Consider the following 26,826-nt stretch of genomic DNA (forward strand, 5'->3'; position numbering starts at 1 on the left):
AATACGCCCTCCGGTGGGGGTGCCGTGTCTCTGCAGGTGACGCAGGAAGAAGGACACCAGCTGGCGCGGCAGTTGAAAGTGACGTATCTGGAAGCCTCGGCCAAGATCAGGATGAACGTGGATCAGGCGTTTCATGAACTTGTACGAGTTATCAGGTAGGTGGTGAAGTGTTGCAGATCAGTGGTGTACCATTCCCCATGTCCTATCCCTGGTGATCCTGCCATTAGGATTCCGGCTCAAGCACTTCCTGTTATAGAGTGACAACACTCTGCCAGTCTCCCAATGGGGCTCCTGTGTTGTCACCCGTGTTTCCACTTCTCACGTAGGCAAGAAGCAGGATACCTGTCCTGGAAAACACCATGGAGAGCGTATATACGTAGGAAGTGACTGCAAAGAGGCTGCAGGAGATCAGCAGCACTGAGCTGTGATAAAGATTGAAAAAAAGCAAAAAATAAGGCTTTTATTTAACCGGTTCCTGCCCGGCCTGTAGCAAAATGACGGCTGGGCGGGACTCTCAGCAATCCAGGTGGACGTCATGACGTCGTCCTGAACCATACCCCCCCTCCCCACCCCACGCAGCGCGATCTGTCACCGGCTGTATCTGATGACTGATAAGTGTACCGGCCCACTGCCGGTACCATGTAATCGTTGTGACCAATCACAGCAGATCACATGACAATTGTAAATAATGGAAGGTTTCCTTTCCTGTCATCCACTGTATACAATTGTGTTAGCTGTGATTGGTCACAGTGATCACATGGTACAGACTGTTAGCTGTGATTGGTCACAGTGATCACATGGTACTGACTGTTAGCTGTGATTGGTCACAGTGATCACATGGTACTGACTGTTAGCTGTGATTGGTCACAGTGATCACATGGTACAGACTGTTAGCTGTGATTGGTCATAGTGATCACATGGTACAGACTGTTAGCTGTGATTGGTCACAGTGATCACATGGTACTGACTGTTAGCTGTGATTGGTCATAGTGATCACATGGTACAGACTGTTAGCTGTGATTGGTCACAGTAATCACATGGTACAGACTGTTAGCTGTGTTTGGTCACAGTGATCACATGGTACAGACTGTTAGCTGGGATTGGTCACAGTGATCACATGGTACAGACTGTTAGCTGGGATTGGTCACAGTGATCACATGGTACAGACTGTTAGCTGGGATTGGTCACAGTGATCACATGGTACAGACTGTTAGCTGTGATTGGTCACAGTGATCACATAATACAGACTGTTAGCTGTGACTGGTCACAGTGATCACATAATACAGACTGTTAGGTGTGATTGGTCATAGTGATCACATGGTACAGACTGTTAGCTGTGATTGGTCACAGTAATCACATGGTACAGACTGTTAGCTGTGTTTGGTCACAGTGATCACATAATACAGACTGTTAGGTGTGATTGGTCATAGTGATCACATGGTACAGACTGTTAGCTGTGATTGGTCACAGTAATCACATGGTACAGACTGTTAGCTGTGTTTGGTCACAGTGATCACATGGTACAGACTGTTAGCTGTGTTTGGTCACAGTGATCACATGGTACAGACTGTTAGCTGGGATTGGTCACAGTGATCCCATGGTACAGACTGTTAGCTGGGATTGGTCACAGTGATCACATGGTACAGACTGTTAGCTGTGATTGGTCAGTGATCACATAATACAGACTGTTAGCTGTGACTGGTCACAGTGATCACATGGTACAGACTGTTGGCTGTGATTGGTCACAGTGATCACATAATACAGACTGTTAGCTGTGATTGGTCACAGTGATCACATAATACAGACTGTTAGCTGTGATTGGTCACAGTGATCACATAATACAGACTGTTAGGTGTGATTGGTCACAGTGATCACATGGTACAGACTGTTAGCTGTGATTGGTCACAGTAATCACATGGTACAGACTGTTAGCTGTGATTGGTCACAGTGATCACATGGTACAGACTGTTAGCTGTGATTGGTCACAGTGATCACATGGTACAGACTGTTAGCTGTGATTGGTCACAGTGAACACATAATACAGACTGTTAGCTGTGATTGGTCACAGTGAACACATAATACAGACTGTTAGCTGTGATTGGTCACAGTGATCACATGGTACAGACTGTTAGCTGTGATTGGTCACAGTGATCACATAATACAGACTGTTGGCTGTGATTGGTCACAGTGATCACATAATACAGACTGTTAGCTGTGATTGGTCACAGTGATCACATGGTACAGACTGTTAGTTGTGATTGGTCACAGTGAACACATAATACAGACTGTTAGCTGTGATTGGTCACAGCGATCACATGGTACAGACTGTTAGCTGTGATTGGTCACAGTGATCACATAATACAGACTGTTAACTGTGATTGGTCACAGTGATCACATGGTACAGACTGTTAGCTGTGATTGGTCACAGTGATCACATGGTACAGACTGTTAGCTGTGATTGGTCACAGTGATCACATGGTACAGACTGTTAGCTGTGATTGGTCACAGTGATCACATGGTACAGACTGTTAGCTGTGATTGGTCACAGTGATCACATGGTACAGACTGTTAGCTGTGATTGGTCACAGTGATCACATGGTACAGACTGTTGGCTGTGATTGGTCACAGTGATCACATAATACAGACTGTTAGCTGTGATTGGTCACAGTGATCACATGGTACAGACTGTTAGTTGTGATTGGTCACAGTGATCACATGGTACAGACTGTTAGTTGTGATTGGTCACAGTGAACACATAATACAGACTGTTAGCTGTGATTGGTCACAGTGATCACATAATACAGACTGTTAGCTGTGATTGGTCACAGTGATCACATGGTACAGACTGTTGGCTGTGATTGGTCACAGTGATCACATAATACAGACTGTTAGGTGTGATTGGTCACAGTGATCACATGGTCCAGACAGGGCCAATCACAGCCCATCTGTACCATCCGATTAGCTCTGGCCAATCACAGCTAATCACAACAAAACACACTGAATGAATCCGTTTCATTCAGTAAAAATGGTTGCTTATAACAGTGAAATGTCACTGGTATAAGCAATCATAATGTGTGACAAAAAATAAATTAAATAAATTAGACCACAGTACAGTGTTAATATGCTAACTCTGTATTGCTCTGGTCACATTGTGTTAAAAAAAATAATTTAAAAAAATGTATTAAAGATAAAAAATTATAAGAAATTGAAGACCCTTTTTTTTTTTTTTTTTTTTTACTTCCTGTCACCAGTCAGTGTCCTGATCACCACCACACCCATTATATGATAACTTGGTACTCCACTGGTGACTGCAAAAAATAAAATAAAAATTGTGACAAAAAACTCGCCATATCTCTTACTAAATACCTCAGACTGTCTACTTTCCAAAAAGGGGTACTGGGGGGGGGGGGGGGATCTGTACTGTCCTGACATTTTGGGGTCTCAAGAAATGGCCGTCAGGATTGATCGATTGTCAGATTTATGTCCCATAGTTTTTGGACTCCTTTCCTACAGACTAAATAATATACACAGATTCGAGATTATTTTCACCACAGAAATGTAGCAGAATAAATTTTGGCCGAAATTTATGAAGAAAGATTATTTATTTGCAAAAATTTTATAATCCAACAAAAAACCAAAAAAACGCTTTTTAGTTTATGACGGACACAGCTCCTGATCTTCCTAACCATTGGGTTATACTGCCCCCTACAGGAGTAGGACGCTAGGCGGAAATAAAGTCTGGCTACGCCTATGGGCGGTCCCACGGGGTATACTCCCTCCCCCTGCTATAGGCACTCAGTTTTTTTCTGCCTGGTCAGGAGTAAGGACCGCCTTCCTTGCTGGGATCTCTGGTCCTGGCAATTTTTTCTTTTTAGATAGATTTTTTTCCTCCTGTATTTTTCCTGTGAGATCTGCAATCAACTGCCGCAATGGGCAATCTAGATCCAGTGGTCACCCCAGTCTGGCCTGCGAGCGCGTACACAGACCACGACTCCGCGCTAGGTTGGGCACAACATAGCACCACCAGATGGCCTGCGAGTTAAACGCCTCGCGAGGTCGCATATGACCGGGTCTCGGGCCGAGTCGCAGCGTTCCTTCTGTCCAACCGCCCCCCATTTAGATGGTGAGGGGTTCTGTCTGGTTCCTGGTATGGTGAGTAGCTGTCCCCCTGGAGGGTTTTGAGGTGGACGTGGGCCCCTCCATGCGACAGTCAGACCCCGGGGTTCCCCTCCTTCCCGTCAGGCACCACCCTCATCTGTCCCCCCATCCTACCCCCCTCCACTTATGATGGGGCTGTGTGGGTGGTCTTGTCCACCTCTGGGGGTGGGCGCTATGCTGGCGGTGCGGGGGGGGGGCGTCGCCTGAGACCAGACAATTGGCTGTCTTTGAAGCCTAGGGATTCCTCCTGGGAGCCTCGTGGTGCTGCCATTTTGTTGTAGCCTTGTGCTGCAATGCACGAAAGGCCATGTTTGTGTAGTCCGGTGGCCATTTTGTGGTGGTTTTCCATAGAAAACAGCGACAGCCATGTCAGTGGAGCCTTCTTGGCGGCGTTTTCAGCAAGGGGAACCCCCTCCTCATCCATCCCCCTGGTGCTGACTCCTGGATCCTTTCATTTCCTGATGGAGGATGTTCCCTATGGCACTCACAAGCCATCCAGAGCGGAAAAGGTGTTCCCTTTCCCTCCTATTTTGACAGAATTGTCACTGAAGAGAGGGGACGACCAAAGCGTCCCCCTTGGGGTTCCTAAGCAAATTGCTAGGCGATATGAGGAGACCCTTATTAAGAAGTGGACTGTTCCACTGGTGGTGGACCTTCAGGTTTCCAGATTAAAGAAGGCAACCATGATTCCGGTTGAAGAGTCCCCGGCTTTAGGGACCCGGCTGACAGGAAGGCGGAGGCTGTGGCCCGCAATATGTACACCCTGGCTGGTTCGGCACTGAGGCCGGTATTCACCATTGCCTTGGTGTCGGAGACGCGGACCAAATGGGCTAGGCTTTTGGGCTGTGACCTGGAGGGAGAACAGCTCTCCCCTGCCTTTGCTGAGCTGGCGGACCAGCTGGTTCAGGGGCTGCAGTTTATCTGTGATGCCTCTTTGAATGGGGCTCCCCTAGTGGCTCGGCTCTCTGTTTCGCCAGTGGTCCTTCGGCGTCTTTTGACTCAAATGCTGATCTGCGGACCAGACCTCTAAAAAGGCCTTGACTGATCTTTCCTTTCAAGGAGATCGCCTGTTTGGTGCTACCCTGGATGACATCGTTAAAGGTCTCACAGGGGGGGAAGAGTACCTTTCTTCCGCAGGCTACTAAGGGCGAAGACCCTCATCGTAGACGTGGGCCTTCCTTCTTGGCTCATAAGACGTTTTTTCGTCCCACAGGGCCGACTGGAAAGGGATCGGAGCCCTTCGGGGCCTCCTCTGGAGGATCCAAGAGAACTTGGTCTTGCAAGTCAAGAGCAGGCTTCTCCAGACCCACGGACAAGGCTCCTTCAGCATAAAGGTGCGCCCTCACCCATATCTGGGGTAGGGTCTTCCCTAGTTCCCAGACCCGTGGACTTCCCTGGTACAAGACAAGTGGGTCCACGAGGTCATTCGGTCCGGCTACAAGATAGAGTTTTGTTCTTACACTCCTGTAAGGGTCTTCCAACGTGCGACTGTCCCCCGTCTGCTTACAGGCTTTTTTTTGGGCGGTGCAAGACCCTTTTACTCTTAAGGGTGATGGTCCCGGTTCCGACTTCGGAACGTTTTCAGGGGTTTTACTCAAACCTGTTTACAGTCCCCAGGAAGGAAAGCAGGCAAGGTGCATCCAATTCTGGACCTCAAGACGCTGAACTGCTTTATGCGGGTGCAGAAGTTCAGAATGGAGTCTATTCGCACGGTGGTGGCTTCCCTGCATCAGGGGGAATTTTTTTGCCTCCATCGACATCAAGGACGCTTACCTTCACATTCCAATATGTGTCGGTCTCCAGCACTTCCTCCACTTTGCGGTGGGAGAGGAGGAGTATCAGTTTGTGGCGTTACACTTTGGTCTCGCCTCTGCTCCTTTGGTGATCGCAAAAGTGTTTGCCCCGGTGCTAGCCTTGTTATGCCAATGGGGAATCGCGGTATTGGGCTACTTGGACCATATCCTTCATACGAACTTGAGCTTGTACCGTCCACAAAGCTGGACTATCTGGGTCTGACTCTGGACTCGGCCTTAGCCAGAGTGCTCCTTCCTCTCTTCAAACTGCAGGCTGCAATTCCCCTCCTGCTTTTCAACAAATGGTCATCCCTCCCGACTTGCATGTGGGTGCTGGGCCTGATGGTGCCTACCTTTGAGACAGTTCCATACGAGGTCCCTGCAAGGGAAATTCTGGCCAAATGGGACAAGAATCTGCAGTCTCTGGACAATCGGATCCGGCTGAGTCGGGAAACGAAAGAGTCCCTGATATTGTGGCTTCGTTCTTCAGTGCTTTTGCTGGGCAAATCCTTTCTCCCCTTGTATTGGACAGTGGCCACCACGAATGCCAACCTGGTCCAGCTGGGGAGGCGTCCTTGGCAAACATTCTGCTCACGGGATCTGGCCACTGGAAGAGTCCAGACTACTTATCAATATTTTGAAACTCTGAGTATTCAGACTGTGCCTGGACCATTGGGCGGATCGTCTTCAGGGACGTCCATTTCGCATTCAATCGGACAATGCCACGGCCGTTGCTTATGTCACTCGCCAGGGGAACACAAGAAGTGTCCTGTTGGCTCTGGAGGTAGCCGGCAATCTAAGGTGGGAAGAATGGTTTGTTCCAGTTCTCACCGCCATACACATTCCTGGGGTCGAAAACTGGCAGGCGGATTACCTCAGTCGGCAGACGTTGGACCAAGGGGAGTGGTCCCTTCATCAGAAGGTGTTTCATCAGTTGGGGTATCCCCGAGGTGGATCTGTTGGTGTCCCGGCTCAACAGAAAGGTGCAGAGGTTTGTGGCCCGGTCACGGGATCCTCTGGCGGATGCCACAGACGCGCTGGTGTGACCCTGTGGGGTCAGTATCGCCTGATTTACTACTTCCCTCCTCTCAAGCTTCTGCCAAGACTTCCAAGCAGGATTGGAGGCAGAAGGGATTCCGGTCATCTTAGTGGCCCTGGACTTGCCTTGCCGGGCTTGGTACGCCGATCTGGTGCGACTGGTCGCCAGCGTTCCTTGGAAGCTTCCTTTTGGGAAGGATTTTTTTGTCCCAAGGACTGATCTTCCATCCTGCTTTACAGTCACTGGCTTTGGCGGCTTGGCTTTTGAACGCCAGGTGCTGAAGGGTAGAGGTTTGTCTGAGTCGGTGATTCCAACGCTGTTAAAAGCTAAGAAATCTACTTCTAGGAAGATCTGCCATCGTACGTGGAAGACGTACATTGCGTGGAGTGAGTCTCTTGGGGTTCATCCTCGCTCCTTCTCAGTGGCTTGGATCTTGACCTTCCTACAATGGTGGGTTGAACAGAAATTGGCCTTGAGTACCATCAAGGGCCAGGTGTTGGCTTTCATGTCAGTATCAATTCTGAATCTGAACACTAGAGGGCAGAATTCAGAGGTTGTAAACCCAAAATCTTGACCTTCCTACAATGGGGGGGTTGAACAGAAATTGGCCTTGAGTACCATCAAGGGCCAGGTGTTGGCTTTCATGTCGGTATCAATTCTGAATCTGAACACTAGAGGGCAGAATTTACAAAGAGGTTGTAAACCCAAAAAAGAAATACCCTGTAAGGCAAAGGCATAATAAGCTAGTATGCATGGAATACTAGCTCATCATGAAATACCTTAGAATGAAGCCCCCGCAGTGCTGCCCGCAGGGACACGGCCAACATGTTCAGTTGCCCTGCTTCCTGGTTTGCATCCTCCGGCCATCTGATTGGCTGGAGGCGCGATGTCATCACTCGTGGGCCGTTCCTTCAGAGCGCATGTGCCAATGATGTCATCGGCTGCGTTTTAAAAGTAAAAATATCTCCTAAACGGTGCAAGTTTAGGAGATATTTACAACACCTATAAGTAAGCCTTACCATAGGCTTACCTATAGGTACAAGTTATAGGAGAGTGTTTATAACCACTTTAAGAAGTCTCCCCCCCCCCCCCCCCCCCAAGAGGACATGAAGACATCCGTTTATAAAACATTTGTTACGCGACATTCCGGGTCGTTGAAAAGATGTCCCGTGTTTTTTGCATGCAAGCGAATAAATGTGCCGTCAGCTCCATCTAGTGGCCAAAGTGAAGTACATTTTTCTCATTATTTCAGAAATTCCGCATTTTGATAATGTGCATAATAAAAATATTTTTAAAAATGAAGGCGCTATCCCTACACAATAATCAAATATTTTATAGCAGGGTTCTGGAAATGTTATAGATAGGCGACTCCAATCCTCATATTGATTAGCGGTTCCAAATTAATAACTACTGCAGTAGGGAACAGACACAAAATATACACTCAGCATCTTTCCAAAATAACTCTTCTGCTTTATTTGACACAATTGAAGGTTTTTATACACCTGATTACGTAGGTATCACATTAATATTACAATTACCAAAAGTATTGGGACGCCGGCCTTTACACACACATGAACTTTAATGGCGTCCCAGTCTTAGTCCGTAGGGTTCAATATGGAGTTGGCAAACCCTTTGCAGCTATAACAGCTTCAACTCTTCTGGGAAGGCTGTCCACAAGGTTTAGGAGTGTCTATGGGAATGTTTCACCATTCTTCCAGAAGAGCATTTGTGAGGTCAGGCACTGATGTTGAACGAGAAGGCCTGGCTCGCAGTATTTAACCACTTCCCGACCACCCGCCGCCATTTTACTGCGGCAGTGTAGCTCTCCTGCGCAAACCAATGTAGACCTACGTTGGTCGCGCACGGGAAGCTAGGGGGTGGGAGCGCACCGGCGGAGTGCTCCCACCCCCACCTGGCAGCGGGAAAGCTGATGCACGGGGCAGGTGGCTCCGATTGCCGCCTGGCACCCGCGATCGCTCCCCGCTGAGAGAGAAGGACGGTCGGATGTTGTAAACACATCTGACCGTTCTTCTCCCTGGAATGAGCACAGAGCTCCTTCTATATAGGATCACAGGTCTCTATGATCATTTCACAAGCCACGCCCACATACAGTTAGAATCACTCCCCTAGGCTCACATTTAACCCATTGATCACTCAGTGTTAACCCCTTCCCTGCCAGTGTCATTATTACAGAGACAGTGCATATTTTTAGCACTGATTACTGTAGTAATGTCACTGGTCCCCCCAAATGTGTCAAAAATGTCAGTTAGGGGTCCGATCTGTCCGCCGCAATGTCGCAGTCCCACAAAAAATCGCAGATCGCCGCCATTACTATTAAAAAAAAAAAAACAATAAAAATGACATAAATCTTTCCCGTAGTTTGTAGACGCGATAACTTTTGCGCAAACCAATCAAAATACGTTTATTGCGATTTTTTTTTTTTTTTTTTTTTTACCAAAAATATGTAGCAGAAAACTAATTGGCCTAAAATGTTAAAAAAAATTGGATTTTTAAATTTTTTTTTTTGAGAACGTCATATAGCAGAATGTGAAAAATATTTATTTATTTATTTTTTTCCAAAATTGTCGGTCTTTTTTTTTTTATAGTGCAAAAAAAAAAATCGCACAGGTGATCAAATACCACTAAAAGAAAGCTCTGTTTTGTGGGGAAAAAAAGGACATCAATTTTTTTAGGTACAGCGTCGCACGACCCCGCAATTGTCCATTAACGTAACGCAGTGCCGAATCCCAAAATATGGCCTGGTCATTAAGGGGGCAAATCTTCTGGTCTTAAAGTGGTTAATTTAAATTTTTTATTATAATTAAAATTTTTATTATATTGTCTATTTTTTGTTGTTATTATTTTTATCATTTTATTATTGTTGTTTTTATTTTTTATCATTTTATTATTGTATTTTAATGTTATTTTGGTTTTTATTATTAAATTATATAATTTTATATATAAATAAATTTTTCAGTGTGTTTATGATAAAGATGATTAGGCTCCTGATGATCGCAAAATATGGCCTGGTCATTAAGGGGGCAAATCTTCTGGTCTTAGTGGTTAATTTAAATTTTTTATTATAATTATTATTAAAATTTTTATTATTTTATTATATTGTCTATTTTTTATGTTATTTTTATAATTTTATTATTGTTTTTATTTTTTATCATTTTATTATTGTATTTTTAATATTATTTTGGTTTTTATTATTAAATCATATAATTTTATTTTGGTTTTTATTATTAAATTATATAATTTTATGTATAAAAATATTATTATTTCAGTGTGTTTATGATAAAGATGATTAGGCTCCTGATGATTGTAAGCTCCTCGGGTTAACCCGGTGTTGTCGGTCTCTCTGCAGGAAATTTCAGGAACAGGAGTGTCCCCCGTCCCCGGAGCCGACGCGGAAGGAGAAGGACAAGAAGGGCTGCCATTGCGTCATTTTCTAAAGAACTCGAACTCTGGGTCTCTTTATTTTTGCCCATCCAGGTTTTTTAGCATCCTGCTGGAATCTCGTGTCTTCTATCTCCTGTCACCAGGGTGGCCTTAGTCCACGACAGCCTTGGCTCTGCCGACTCAACCCGGAAGTGGCGGGGCGGCCTATCGTTACCCCCCCCCCCCCCTTCCCAGACCATGAAGAAGGCAGATCTACGCCCACCAACTCTCCCGCATCCCCTGAGCCACCATGAACTTCACGATTCATTTTTAATCCAATACCTCCACTCCATTCTACACTAAACTCATCGACCACGGCGGAGGAAGATCGGCATCCTTTGCGTCTTTTCCGTTTCCGGTTTTGAAGGATGCACTGAGGTTTTTAATTGCCTCCGTCACTGTTTTTATTCACTTTTTTTTTTATTATATTTTTTTTTTAATGAATTATTTTGCACTTGTAGAGCCGCGCGTCGCGTGCGAACGCAAACCAGCCATGTGTGTCCGAAGGAGGATTTCACGTTTTATGGGCCCTTGAACTTCCGCGTGAAATTGTTTGGGATGATCCTGTATTATGGGGTTTTTTGTTCTTTTTTTGGGGGGGAGGGGGTGGGTGGGTCATAGCCGCTTGTCCCGCTCTTGGCGAGTTGCGTTGACCGCGGCGGCCATTGTGTCATTGTCTTCACGTCTGTATTTTGAGATCCAATTCAAACAGCGATGTAGCATCTTGTCAGCCAAGTAACGAGGACTCAGGCGTACCGCAATGTCAAAGCATGGAGGGGGCCCCCCCCCGAGGCTCTCCAGCGCAGAGGGAGGAGCCTGTGAAGCGATGAAGTGCCTGAGCGGAACTTTCACACGGCAGGAATAGGTTCGGGATGATGGTGATTGTATCGTCTTGTGAACAGGCCGAGAGCGTATTAACAGTTGCCAAATTCTGATAATAAAGATTATTGGTTTAAATGCTGGAAGGAGACTCCGGGGTGTTTCTTCGATCGACTCCTAATTCTTTGTGTAATCACCGTACAATGTACTTTGTTACCACGTGGCGGCCAGGCATTTTCTGCCACTTTTTGTTTACAAGTTTAAATCCTTTTTTTGCTAGAAAATTATTTCTAACCCCCAAACATTATATATACAGTATCTAACAAAAGTAAGTACACCCCTCACATTTTTGTACATATTTTATTCTATCTTTTCATGTGACAACACTAAAGAAATGACACTTTGCTACAATGTAAAGTAGTGAGTGTACAGCTTGTATAACAGTGTAAATTTACTGTCCCCTCAAAATAACTCAACACACAGCCATTAATGTCTAAACCGCTGGCAACAAAAGTCAGTACACCCCTATGTAACAATGTCCAAATTGGGCCCAATTAGCCATTTTCCCTCCCCGGTGTCATGTGACTCGTTAGTGTTACAAGGTCTCAGGTGTGAATGGAGAGCAGGTGTGTTACATTTGGTGTTATCGCTCTCACTCTCTCATACTGGTCTCTGGAAGTTCAACATGGCACCTCATGGCAAAGAACTCTCTGAGGATCTGAAAAAAAGAATTGTTGCTCTACATAAAGATGGCCTAGGCTATAAGAAGACTGCCAAGACCCTGAAACTGAGCTGCAGCACGATGGCTAAGACCATACAGCGGTGTAACAGGACAGGTTCCATTTGTGCAGCCATTTATTAAGCGCAAATTTTAAGGGGAATAAAAATACAATAAAACGAATTTTGGTGCACACAAACATACCCAATTTTTTGGTAAAATATAAAAGATGATATTGCATTGAGTAAATAGATACCAAACATATGCATTAATAGGAACACATGGTGTTAAAAAAGGTTGGGACTTTGTATGACGTGTGCCCAGTATATAATAGTAATAATAATGGTACAAGAAACTGTGCTGGTAAGCACAAAAAGAATAAGTAAATTAACATGATGCATTTATTAACAGATCCGTAGCAGGTAATAACAGTATATCTGAGTAGAAAACACAAATGAAAAAGTTGATAAATATAATAGAACAATACATGGTAATCGAAATGTTGAAATAATAATCCAGTACATAAAAAATTGATAAAATAACATAATTGATGTATGTATATATTGATGTAAATAATTTTCAGAAACAGCTGATGAAATGTATGGTAGAGCTTGTAGTTGTAGGTTGCCTTCTAATGCTCAACGCGTTTCGTGAAATAAATTCACTTCGTCAGGAGCAGGCTTAGTCACAATGTCTGAAAAGGATATATATATACATAAGTGATACTGTATCCGAAAAAAAGGGATGGAGACTCAATTGCACGAGTCTCATTCAAAGTCCCGTCATTCCCTCATCCCCTTTTCCTCTTTTTATTACTTAGATACCAAACATGTCGAGATTTCAAACTGCGCACACCCGTGAAGTGGTGACGAGCTGCAGTTTCCTGAAAATCGTCCATGGGTGACGCTTTAAAAGTCTTTACTGGTTATCAGTTTTGAATTATTGGTGAATGATGTCGCTAAAATTATTGCTCTTGCTCCAATGTTTGCTGGGATACCTTACTTGTGGTGCAATCAGTGAAGACATGGATGTGCCAGATCTAGGTGCTTGTTTGCATTTGTATGTGTTCATGCATGGGGGATGGGGGCGGGGGGACACGGGGGAACATTTTTATTTTATTTTTTTTTTTTTTATCTCATTTAAATATCTCCACTTTTGTTGAGAAAAAACCCTCCCCTCTAGGAGATCTCTGTACATTGCAGGGATTGTAACACACTTTGTTGCAGATTCCTTACGTTTGGTATTATGAAGAAATAGCTGTTTCCATGTGCAAAGTAAATGTGAATGGGAGTGACTTTATAATTATCAGCTGCCGCACCTGCAGGGCTCTAATAAGGAAAGTGGCAGGGTCTGCATCCCTTTTAGACATGATTTAAATTTGGGAGTATCCTTCCAAAAATGACATTTTTGGTGCAGGGGATGCCTAAAATCTGACTTGTATCTTAGTGCAGACTTCTGGGATATGAGTGAGCAAATCACACAAGCAGGAAATGACATTTCTAGGGGGCGTTCTGTATACCAAATTTTACAGAGCGCCTCCAGGTGCCCATATCGCATTTTACAGAGAATGACAGCTGCTGCAGATTGAAATGGAAAGATAGTTTATAATGACATTCAATTACAATATGACTTGTGTAGCAGTTGTATACGTTGTTTTTTTTTTTTTTTTTGCTATTTTTTTTCCCCACACAATTGAAGTTACCCTTTAAATGTCTTTTTTTTTTTTCTTAGACTTTTTTTTATTTCACTTTATTGCTATTACAAGGGGGGCACTTCTGTTGTCAAACTTCTGTTAGCATTTGGAATGTTTATGCTAAATATTCCAGATAAAACCTCTGCGCACATCTAATATGCCCTTTTCTAGCAAATATTCCAATAGGAAAAACAGGGATTCTTGGTTGACAGACATTGCAATACAAGTTCAAGCTGGCCAGTTCAAAGTATTCCCTCTCTGGCCAGTCCCTTCTCTGCTCTGCGAAATGCAAATGCTCCATTGGATATAGTGCCAATATGGGGCTGGTAAACACAAGCTGTGGGGGAGCTAGAAGGTTCAGGTCTGGTCACTCACCTGCAATGCAATAGAAGTATGCTATACCTGGCTTTAGATCTCAAGCGCTTCTACATGTATATATTCCATCAGGTGCTGAAGGGGTATGACCACATGGTCACACTACCATATTGGCAATACATCCAATGGAGCATTTTGCAGAGCAGAGTAGGGACTGGCCAGAGAGGGATTACACTGATGCAGTTGACCGGCCTAAAAATGCATTGTAATCAGTGGTGTATTTAGGTTTTGTGCTGCCCTAGGCCTCACTATGTTGGTGCACCCCCTAATTTAAATATGACCCACCCCTTCCTGTAAAGGCCACACCCTTTCCGCTTTATGACCCGCCCTGTCATCTGTACACCACAGACCACAGTCTATCGGTGCCCATCAGCATAGCCTTATCAGTTCCCATAAGTTCAGCCTCATCAGTGCCCATCAGTGCTACCTCATTTCTGCCCATTAGTGCAGCCTTATCAGTGCAGCATATTAGTGTGGCCTCATCAGTGGCTATCAGTACAGCCCCATCAGTGGCCACCAGTGTAGCCTTTCAGTAACCATTAGTGCAGCCTATCATACCGGCAGGTAGCAGTGTGACTGCTTTATGGGGATGCCAGACTGATTTGCCTCCTGGACTCTGCCCTCTGGCCCTATTTGTCCCATAATACTAGCACTAAACTAAAAGTGTAGAGTAAGCCAGCAGGGACCATTTTCGTGTGGGAGCCGGGAGGAGGCTGGTTTTTATCATGTGGTGTGCAGTTTTTTGCTGCCCCCCTGCAAAGTGCCGCCCTAGGCCTGGGCCTTGTTGGCCTAGGCCAAGATACAGCACTGATTGTAATGTCTATGAACCACAAAACCCTGTTTTCTTATTGTAAAGCATGCTGTAAGAAGTGTACAGCAGTGTGGAAGAGGGTTCATCCAGAATCTTTAGTGTTGACATGCGGTCACACCCCGGTTGTGTAGATATCTATAGAAGCAATCAGCGCAGCCACCAATAAATAGGATTACTTGTAGTTAAAGGTAGATTGCTTGCTAAACACACCAAAAGTGATTTCACCGCACCTTTTAAATAATCATAATACAAAATAGTGTAGAGCAACCCTAATTATTGTGAAAATACTTATCCAAGTATATCGTAACAACTAGATATCATATTATAGCGCACATAAAAAATTAACATTCAAAAGTCCATAAATCTAATCACATGATAGAATGTCCAAATAATCAAATCCATGTTCCCTGCTGTGTTTTGATAGTAAAATATCTTGAAAAAAGATTTTCAAGATATTTTATTATTGTTTTTATTTGTCGTATTTTAATATTTTACTTTTTTCAAGATACTTCACTATCAAACACAGGAGTAAATGTGTATTAGATTTTATTTTTCTTTTTTTTTTTTTTAAGATATTTCACTATCAAAAACAGCAGTGAATATGTATTCGATTTTATTATTGTTATTATTATTATTTTATTTCTTCAAGATATTATTATTATTTTATTTCTTCAAGATATTTCACTATCAAACACAGGAGTGAATATGGATTTGATTTCATTATTGTGTTTTGTTATTATTATTATTTTATTTTCAAGTTTTCACTATCAAACAGTGAATGTGGATTAGGTTTTATTGTGGTTGTTGTTGTTGTTTATTATTATTTGTTCCCCCCCCCCCCCCCAAGATATTTCACTATCAAACACAGGAGTGAATGTGGATTCAATTTTATTATTATTATTTTATTTTTTCAGGGAATTTCACTATCAAACACAGCAGTGAATATGGATTAGATTTTATTATTGTCGTTGTTCTTAATATTGTTTTCTTTATTGTCCATTGACAGACGCAGCTCCATAGCTTCTTAGACCATTGAGTTATGCTCCTCCCATCAGGAATAGGACACTAGGCAGAAAAAGCTTTACCACGCCTATGGGGCTGTCCCTGCAGGCATAACCCCACACACTCTGCTATAGCCTAGTTTGTTTCTGCCGAGTTTAGGAATAGGTCCTAGTTCTTCGGTCTTAGCTATATAAAAGGGAATTTTTTGTTATATGTAATTTTTATTTACTAGTTAGAGTTCCTGGAGAACTAAAGCAACAGCCGGCTGAGGTTTTGGACTGGATAATCTAGATCCCTAAGGTCTCCCAGCCTGGTCAGTGAGCGTGAGCAGGTTATAGTCCAGCACTAGGCCTCGCCACGACAGTGCCCCCATGGATCGGGACGAACCTGCAAGTGGACAGTCCCGCTGGGACGTGACGACCTGGAATGCCTTGAGTCGCAATTTACCCCCTCGCTGCCAGCACCCCCACTCTGGGTGGGAGGTGGTCTGTTTGGAGTGGTGCCCACCTGGTACTGTACCATGGTGAGTAATGCTGTCCCCCCAATCCTCTGGCGGTCTCGGGGTGGACGTGGGCCCCCTCCTGGGAATAGTCGGACCCTCGGGAGATCCCTCGGTTCCCCTGGCCTCTCGGACATACCAGCCCCCCCCCCCCCCAGTTATTCCCCTCCCTTCCCCTAGTAGGTTCCTACCTTGGGGGGTAATATTACGGCCGATGCGGCATTTCTGCGGGGGGGGGGGTGACTGTACTGGTGGGGTCTTTTGTTAAGGACCTTCCAATGCCACTTGTCTGGGATCTCCCCTCAGGGGTCCAGGAGACCGCATGGCGCACTGTGGGGGCCTCCATTTTGCTGTAGATTCGTGCTCATTATTTTCCATTGACAATGTATGGGCAGCCATTTCTCTATCGTTCATTGACAGACACCGCTCCATCTTCTTTAGACCAATGGGTTATGCTCCTCCGATCAGGAATAGGCACCTGGCAGGAAAAAAGTTTAACCACGCCTATGGGGCTGTCCCTGCAGGCATAACCCCACACACACTGCTATCAGCAATCAGTTTGTTTCTGCCTAGTTTTAGGAATACGAAAGGTACTCCCTTTTCCCGCCTACTGTGACAAAATTGTCTCGCGTCATTGGCGTTGGTATAAACCCAATAATGGTAACCACACTTGGTGTGGATAAAAAGCTGGTCTGCGGATCAGGCTTCTAAAAAGGCTCTACAGATCTCCCCTTTATGGGGGACCGGCTATTTGGGTCCTTGTTGGCTAAGGGCGAGTCACCGTGTAATAGACGGGGCCCTTATTTTTCAGCACACAGGCGACCCCTTCGTGCCTTCGGCATGCAGGACCAAGGGGTGGTTGTGACGGTTCCCTCTCGGGAACCCTTTTAGGTATTCTATTCAACCCTGTTTAGTGTGCCCAGAAAAGAGTGCAAAGTACCTCCAATTCTGAACCTCAAGGTGAACCGAGGTACAGAATTTTCGAATGGATTCCATTCGAATGGAAGTGGTGTCTCGACATCTGTAGAGGCCAAAAAGTCTCCTTGGTGTAAAGGACGCATATCTACACGTCCCTATCTACGCTGGACACCAGTGTTTTCTTCGCTTCGCTGTAGGAGAGAAGCATTATCAATTTGTAGCATTACCCTTTGGTCTCGCCTCTGCCCCCCAGGGTCTTTACCAAGGTGCTGGCTCTGGTGTTGGCATTACTGCGCCAACGGGGGATTTCGGTACTGGGCTACCTGGACAATCTATTGAGAGTAGACTCTCATTGAGCTCTTTTGGGCGACTTGACGATCACTGTACGGACTCGGCAAAAGTTCGTTTGGAACATCAATTTTAAAAAATCTGCCCCGATACCTTCATTAAGACTGGATCATCTGGGCCTGACTCTGGATTCCGCTTTGACGAGGGTCTTTCTTCCTCCGGACAAGCTACACAAGTTGCAGGGGGCGATCTGTTTTGCTGTTGGCAAGTAATCTGTCCTCTCTGCGGACTTGCATGCAGACCTTGGGTCTGATGGGGTCAACCTTCGAGGTGGTTCTGTTTGCTCAGTTCCACACGAGACCCTTACAAAGGGAGATTCTCGTCAAATGGAACAAAGATCCAAAGTCCTAGGACGCTTTGATTCAGTAGAGTCACAACACAGACTGCTTTTCTATGGTGGCTTCGCTCATTGGCACTACGCCAGGGCAAGTCCTTCCTTTGAACACAAAAATGGTGACCTCACTCTGACAAGTAGAAACATTGAAGATTTATTCATCACCACAAAAATCCAAACAGGACTAGCACATCACTAGGTTGACGCGTTTCACTACACTATGATCGCTTACTCATAACCATATGGTATGGTTATGGTCAACGCGTCAACCTATGTACCTTTCCTGTGATGTGCTAGTCCTGTTTGGATCTCTCTGGTGATGAATAAATCTTCAATGTTTCTACTTGTCGGAGTGCGGTCACCATTTTTGTGTTCAAAGTGCTATCTGGATTACGGATCTGACTCGCACCTGATCAACAGCCTCACCTGAGCGGCTTGCTTGTTTTGGACAAGTCCTTCCTTCCGTTGTATTGGATGGTGGTAACCACGGACCCCAGCCTGTCAGGCTGGGGAGGAGTGTTGGGTAAGTTCTACTCCCAGGGGTCGTGGACAGTAGAAGTGTCCAAAACTTCAGATTAAAATATTTTGGAGCTCAGAGTGATAAAGCTTTGCCTGAGCTACTAGACCTCTCGTCTGCAAGATTGTCCGGTCCGGATTCAATCGGATAATGCCACGGCCGTGGCTTACATCAATCATCATGGGTGTCTTGGTGGCCCGGGAGGTGGCCGAGATCCTGGATTGGGTGGAAAAGTTGTTCCAGCCCTCTCCTGTACACGTCTGAGGTATGGAGAACTGGCAGGCTGATTACCTGAGTCGTCAGGTGTTGGATTAGGGGGTGTGGTGCCTACACCTGAAATATGTTTTCATCTCCTGTGTGTCCAGTGAGGGACACCTGACTTTGACCTGTTTGCTTCTCAACTCAAGAAAAAGGTTCAGAGGTTCATAGCCAGGTCTCGGAATTCTCTGCCCGACACCACAGACGCACTGGTGGTTCTTGGAGTCAGTATCGGCTGATTTGTGCATTCCCTCTGCTAAAACTTCTGCCGAGGCTTCTTTGCAGGATAGAAGTGGAAGGGGTTCTGGTCATTCTGGTGGCCCCAGACTGGCCTCCCGGTCTTGGTACGCAGACCTGCTAAGGTTGGACGCCGATGCTCCCTTAATACTTCCTCTCAGGGAAGATCTGCTGTCTCAAGGACCGATCTTCCATCCTGCTTTACGGAGTGGCTGTTGAAAGCCAGGTATTGAAGGATAGAGGTCTTTCTAATTCAGTGATTCCTACACTACTGAAGGCTAGGAAGTCTACTTCCAGGAATATCTATCATCGTATGTGAAAATCGTACATTTCATGGTGTGAATCATTGAAGTGCACCCTCGCTTGTTCTCGGTGGCTAGGGTTTTGACTTTTCTTCAAAAGTGTTGAAGAGCGGTTGGCTTTGGTCACTATCAAAGGCCAAGTGTTGGCTCTGGCTGTGGTTTTCCATTGCCCTTTAGCTACGCATGCCGATTCACACTTTTCAGGGGGTTCACCATATGACTCCCCCGAGGCGATGCCCGCTACCTTCGTGGGAACTGAATATGGTATTATCTGTTCCTCAAAAACCTCCCTTTGAGAACATTGGGGAGATTCCTCTGCTTGCCCGGTCTCAGAAAGTTGCCTTTTTGGTGGCTATTACTTCTGCCTGCAGAGTATCTGAGTTGGCGGATTTGTCTTGCCGCTCGCCTTATCTGGTGGTCCACAGAGATGAAGTGGTACTCTGACCTAATTAGTCGTTTCTTCCTAAGGTGGTTTCTGATTTTCATTTGAATAAAGACATTGTGCTGCCTTCACTTTGTCATAAGCCCAAGCATGCCAAGGAAATGGCCTTGCATTCTTTGGCTGTGGTGCGGGTGATCAGGGTTTACCTGGAGGCCACTGAGTCTTTTAGAAAATCAGACGCTCTTTTCGTTTTTACCAAAGGACCTCGTAAAGGATTGACTGCTTCTGCTGCAACCATATCCAGACGGATCAGGCAGACGGTGGTAAAGGCTTATTAGTTGAAGGGTCAGGTTCCTCCTTTCCCAGTGCAGGTGCATTCTACGAGTGCGCTGAGTGCCTCTTTTTCGCCATCAGGTGTCAGTGCTGCAAGTTTGTCCCTGGTTGAGCTCCTTGTTACCTGGTTGGCTAAGCTTAGCCTTTGGGGAATTCCGTTCTTCTTTGCGTTGTTTTTCCCACCCCCTCATGCATATACTGCTTTGGGGCGTCCCAATGGTTAAGAAGATATGGAGCTGCGTCTGTCAACGGACAATAGAGAACTGGATTTTTGACTTACTGTAAAATTCTTTTCTCTGAAGTTCATTGACAGACGCAGCACCCGCCTCTCTAATTATGAGTGGAATGGGGTTGTTGTCGTCTAAACCCTGCTTGCAACTAAACTAGAGACTGTAGCAGAGTGTGTGGGGTTATGCCTGCAGGGACAGCCCCATAGACGTGGTAAAGCTTTTTCCTGTCCTATTCCTGATGGGAGAAGCATAACCCAATGGCTAAGAAGATATGGAACTGTGTCTGTCAATGGACTGCAGAGAAAAGGATTTTACGATAAGTACAAAAATCCAGTTTTTTCCCACAAATAGTTTTATTTTGGTGGTATTCGATCACCTGTGCGATTTTATATTTTTTGCACTATAAACAAAAAAAGAGCGACAATTCTGGAAAAAAAAAACAATGTTTTTCACTTTCTGCTTTAGAACATTCCCAATTAAAATATTTTTTAAATTATTTTTATTGGTTTGCACAAAAGTTATCACGTCTACAAACTGGGGGAATAGGGGATAGATTTGTCATTTTTATTTTATTTATTGATTTTTTTTACTAGTAATGGCGGTGATCTGCAATTTTTTTAGCAGGACTGCGACGTTGCGGCAGACAGATCAGACCTCTGACTGACATTTCTGACACTTTTGGGGGGACCAGTGACATTACTACAGTAATCAGTGCTAAAAATGTCCACTGTTACTATAATAATGACACTGGCAGGGAAGGGGTTAACCCAGGGGTGATCAAGGGATTAAATGTGCTCAAGCCTAGGGGAGTGTTTTCTAACTGTGGGGGTGGGACTTGTGAAATTACCATAGAGACCTGTGATTCTATGTAGAAGGATCACAGGAGCTCGGTTATCATTTTAGGGAGAACGGTCGGCTGTGTTTTCAACATCTGACCGTTGTTCTCTGTCAGCGGGGCAGTCCCGCGGATCGCCATACAGGTACGGCAATTCCTGCAGCCAAGCCAGCCTGCCGCAGTATATATGTGGCAGGCGGTTGGCAAGTGGTTAAAAAAAAAAAATAATAATTTCTCTATCGTCCATTGACAGACGCAGCCCTTAATACTTCTTCACTATTGGTGAAATGTTTAATTGAGATTTTATTAAATTTTTTAAACTTTATTTTTATTTTATTTAATTTTTAAAAAGTTTTCATTTTAAAATTTTATTTACATTTTATTTTATTTAGTTTTTTAAAATGTAATTTGATTATTTTTTCTATTTTTAATTTTATTTTGACTTTTTTTAAATGTTATGTAAGGTTTTCATTCTGTTTGATTTTATGTAATGTGTTAATTTAATTAAAAAAAAAAAAATTTTTTACATTTTATTTTCCTTTTTAATAAATTTTATTGCTATCACAAGCTTAAAAAAAAGGAAAAATATAATGTAAAAAATTAAATAAAAATGAAAACATTAGAAAATAATTAAATAATATTATGTTTAAATTTTTATTTCATTTTTTTTACATTTTTTTTATTTTTTGCTTTTTTTTTTTTTTTCTTTTCGTTTAAGGGGGTTGTGATAGCAATAAAGTTAAATGAAAAGCAAAAAATGTAATTAAATAATATAAAAATAAAATCTGGAAAAAAAAAAAAATAAGATTGGATTGTGTGCCCCCTTGTAATAGTAAACGTTTTAAATGTTGTTTAGATTTAATTTTATTTTTATTTTTTTTTTTAATTTTATGTAATGTTTTTATTTTATTTGATATAATATTTAAATTTTTTAAATTTTTATTTTTTTTCTTTTCATTTAAGTTTGTGAGCCCTCTTGTGATAGCAATAAAGATAAATGAAAAGGAAAAAAAAATGCAATTAAATAATATAAAAATCAAATTAAATAAAAATATGCATAAAATAAAATAAAAAATTGGATTGTGTGCCCCCTTGTGATGGTAATCTCATTTTTAAATTGTATTTAGATTTAACTTTATTTTTTTTTTTTTTTTCATTTTCTGTAATGTTTTCCTTTTATTTGATTTTATGTAATGTTTTAATTTTTACTACATTTTTTACATTTTATTTTTATTTTTTTTCCTTTTCATTTAGGTTTGTCAGCCCCCTTGTGATAGCAATAAAGTTAAATGAAAAGAAAAATGTAATTAATTAATACAAAAATAAAATCTGCAAAAAAATTAAAAAATGTAATAGTAAACTTTTTACATTTTGTTTAGATTTAATTTTTTTATTTTATGTATTTTTATTTTATTTGCTTTTATGTAATATTTAAATTTTTTACATTTTTATTTTTTTTCTTTTCATTTAAGTTTGTGAGCCCTCTTGTGATAGCAGTAAAGATAAATGAAAAGGAAAAAAATGCAATTTAAATAATAATATAAAAATCAAATTAAATAAAAATATGCATAAAAAACAATTGAATTGTGTGCCCCCTTGTGATAGTAAACTCATTTTTTAAATTGTATTTAGATTTAATTAAATTTTTTTTTAAATTGTATGTAATGTTTTCCTTTTATTTGATTTTATGTAATGTTTTAATTTTTATTTAATTTTTTGCTGTTTTTTTTTAAAAAAAAGCCCACCTTGCGATAGCAATAATGTTAAAGGAAAAGAAAAAAAAACCAGCAAAAATGCAATTACATAATATTAAATTAAAATTAAATGAAATTGAAATGAAATAAAATCTGCATAAATTTAAAAAAAAAATAAAAAAATGGGATTGTGTGCCCCCCGTGATCGTAATCATCTAATTTTTCAAATTCTATTTAGATTTAATGATATTTTTGTTTTTTTATTTTCATTTAACTTTATTGCTATCACAAGGGGACTCACATTAAGGTTAGCTGACACTTTATTGGCCGGAAGCAAATGTTTGATGACATCATTGTGCTATGAGATATAAAATATGAAATCCCGCCTCTGTACTCCCCGTATGTCCCCCGTAGTGGGGGAGGGGTAGGTGGTACAGATTGCGTGGGGCATTTGGGGGTCATGAAAAGATTTCTCCTTATGACTCACTTTGAACATCTGGAAAATAACGCGACGTCTTATAATGGTCTGTATGTATGAAATGTGTGCCACTGATAATCCTGCCCCTCCCCCGTGTGTCTTTATATTGACAAACTAAAGGAGGAAGCAAATAAAAACGCTCATATTTAAATCCGGACGGCGTGGCGAGGATATGACGCGGATTTCACGTGTATAAAGGTAAATATTCCCTTCCCTGTACAGCCGCGGCCGTGCACGTTCCTCCCTGACAGGTGCGCTGGTATGGGGCCCCTGGGGGCCAATTAGCATCATTCTGGTTGTTTGTTTATGAATCATTACAAAATGATTGCAACAAAGGAATATTCCCGTAAACATGGCGTTGTGTCCCCGGATCCTCCCTGTTGGGGATTGGCTCACACAGCGGGGGTCTCACCTACATTGCAGGCACGGCGGCCTCTCTATGGGGAGACACTCAGCACATCTCCGTCCATCATTGGGGAAAGGAGCTGATATTGTGCCACTGAGGGGAAGGAATTTCCAGGTGCACAGCTGGCTTCCTGTCACTGCATTTGAAGAAATGCAAAGTAGTGATGGAACCCAAGAAATATTATTATTATCAGAGTGTTGTAGGGGTAGTAGATGGTGGTGGTAGTAGTAGTAGTGTTGTAGGGGTAGTAGATGGTGGTGGTGGGGGTAGTAGATGGTGGTGGTGGTGGTAGTAGTGTCATAGGGGTAGTAGGTGGTGGTAGTAGTAGTGTTATAGGGGTAGTAGATGGTGGTGTTAGTAGATGGTGGTGGTGGTGGTGGTGGTGGTGGTAGTAGTAGTAGTAGTGTTGTAGGGGTAGTAGATGGTGGTAGTAGTAGTGTCATAGGGGTAGTAGATGGTGGTAGTAGTAGTGTCATAGGGGTAGTAGATGGTGGTGGTGGTAGTAGTAGTAGTGTTGTAGGGGTAGTAGATGGTTGTAGTAAAAGTGTTGTAGGAATAACAGATGATGGTAGTAGTAGTAGGTGTAGTAGATGGCTGTAGTAAAAGTGTTTTAGGGTCTTAATAGATGATGGTGGTAGTAGTAGTAAATGGTTGTACCAGTAGTAGTGTTTGTAGGAGTAGTAAATGGATGTAGTAGTGTTGTAGGGGTAGTAGAAGACGGTAGTGGTAGTAGTAGTGTTGTAGGAGTAGTAGATGGTTGTAGTAGTAGTGTTGTAGGGGTTAGTAGATGTTGGTGGTAGTAGTAGTAGTGGTGGTGTTAATAGTAGTGTTGTAGTGGTAGTAGATGGTTGCAGTAGTAGGTGGTGGTGGTAGTAGTAGTGTTGTAGGGGTTGCAGTACTTCTAGTAGTAGTGTTGTGGGGTAGTAGATGGTTGCAATAGTGTTGGGGTAGTACGTAGTGGTGGTAGTATTGCTGTAGGGGTTGTAAGAGTAGTAGTGTTGTAGGGGTAGTAGATGGTTGTTAGGGTAGTAGTGTTGTACAGACAGTAGATGGTTGTTGTAGTAATAGTAAATGGTGGTGGTAGTGTTGCAGGAGTAGTAGATGGTTGTAGTAGTAGTGTTGTAGGGGTTAGTATATGATGGTGGTAATAGTAGTCCTGTAGGAATAGTAGCTAGTGGTCGTGGTAATGGTAGTGTTGTAGGGATAGTAGCTGGGGGTAGTAGTAGTAGTGGTGGTGGTAATAGTAGAGTTTTAGGATACAATGTTTTCTAATGTAAGATCTAAAAGAAAACCTTTATAAACCAGACCGGGGGAAGAGTACGATGTAAACGGGCGAGACCGGAGGAAGAGTACGACGTATACGGGCCGGACCGGAGGAAGAGTACGACGTATACGGGCCGGACCGGAGGAAGAGTACGACGTATACGGGCGGGACCGGAAGAAGAGTACGACGTACGCGGGCGGGACCGGAAGAAGAGTACGACGTACGCGGGCGGGACCGGAGAATGAGTACGACGTACGCGGGCGGGACCGGAGAATGAGTACGACGTACGCGGGCGGGACCGGAGAATGAGTACGACGTACGCGGGCGGGACCGGAAGAAGAGTACGACGTACGCGGGCGGGACCGGAAGAAGAGTACGACGTACGCGGGCGGGACCGGAGAATGAGTACGACGTACGCGGGCGGGACCGGAAGAAGAGTACGACGTACGCGGGCGGGACCGGAAGAAGAGTACGACGTACGCGGGCGGGACCGGAGAATGAGTACGACGTACGCGGGCGGGACCGGAAGAAGAGTACGACGTACGCGGGCGGGACCGGAAGAAGAGTACGACGTACGCGGGCGGGACCGGAAGAAGAGTACGACGCACGCGGGCGGGACCGGAAGAAGAGTACGACGCACGCGGGCGGGACCGGAAGAAGAGTACGACGTACGCGGGCGGGACAGGAAGAAGAGTACGACGTACGCGGGCGGGACAGGAAGAAGAGTACGACGTACGCGGGCGGGACAGGAAGAAGAGTACGACGCACGCGGGCGATCGATACGCTGACATGTGAATGAAGCCTTAAAGCGCCCGTCCCTCCGAGCTCGTACGCAGAAATGAACGCATACGCAAGTCGCGCACACATGTGTAAACGGTGTTAAAACCACACATGTGAGGTATCACTGCAGTCGTTAGAGTGAGAGCAATAATTCTACCACTAGACCTCCTCTGTAACTCTAAATTGGTAACCTGTAGAAATGTTTAACCTCCCTGGCGGTACCCCGAGTGTGTGTGTATATATATATATATATATATATGTATATATATATATATATATACTTTAACTTATTTATAGTTATTTTTTATAATTTTTGATTTTGTGTTTCAAACTTTATCATACCCGAGATGTTATGATTTTTTTTTTTACTGTGCATTCTTTATATGTAAATAGTTGGTCTGGGCTGCTCGTCCATAAGAATTACATGCAAAATAATTGTACCGCTTTCAGCACCTAAAATCAGAAAGAATCATACCGCCAGGGAGGTTAAACATCACCTATGGAGATTTTTAATTACCAATGTTTGTTGCCATTCCACGAGCGTGACTTGTTGGGTATCTATTTACTGGGCGTAACATTATCTTTCACGTTATGGAAAGCAATTGGTCTAACTTTACTGGTTAGTTTTTTTTTTTTTTTTTTAAATGCAGTGAAATTTATTTTTTCCCAAAAAACTGCGTTTAAAAGACCGCTGCGCAAATGACAAAAAATATTGCAATGATCGCCATTTTATTCTCCAGAGTCTTTTATAAAAAAAAAAAAATATATATATATAATGTTTGGGGGTTTTAAGTCATTTTCTAGCAAAAAATACAGATTCTAACTTGTAAGCAACAAGTGTCAGAAATAAGCCCGGTCCTTAAGGGGTTAATGTAATGGAATCGTAGAACATTCTGTGGCTGGTACAGTATAGTTCTATATTTATCATCGTTATCCTATGTCAGGACAATTCTTATTATATTCATATTATTCATTATTCTTATTTGATTATCAGGACAAATCTGAATGAAGCTTGAATAGTAATGAGATCTTTTGGTCCTGGAGCAGCTGATAGTAAATAGAGAGAATTCTGGACCACAAACTGTAAACTGAGGATCTGATAGAAGAATAGAACCCATAGTAAGGGAGTATAAATTTACCTACAGTGCCTGGAAAAAGTTTT

General features: G+C 43.3%; 1 protein-coding gene across 1 annotated transcript in view; it reads left to right on the top strand.

Moving 5' to 3' along the window:
* The window catches only part of RRAS2 (RAS related 2), a 43,922-nt gene extending 33,306 nt beyond the window's left edge, over positions 1–10,616 (top strand). The window contains exons 5-6 of the mRNA XM_082270828.1: positions 37–155; positions 10,358–10,616. Of these exons, the coding sequence (XP_082126954.1) occupies positions 37–155; positions 10,358–10,445 (207 nt within the window). The 3' untranslated portion in view covers positions 10,446–10,616. The remainder of the gene's footprint in view (positions 1–36; positions 156–10,357) is intronic.
* Positions 10,617–26,826: the final 16,210 nt, after the last annotated feature.

This window comes from Pelophylax lessonae, assembly GCF_965119305.1.
Source record: "Pelophylax lessonae genome assembly, chromosome: 10".
Classification (NCBI taxonomy): Eukaryota; Metazoa; Chordata; class Amphibia; order Anura; family Ranidae; genus Pelophylax; species Pelophylax lessonae.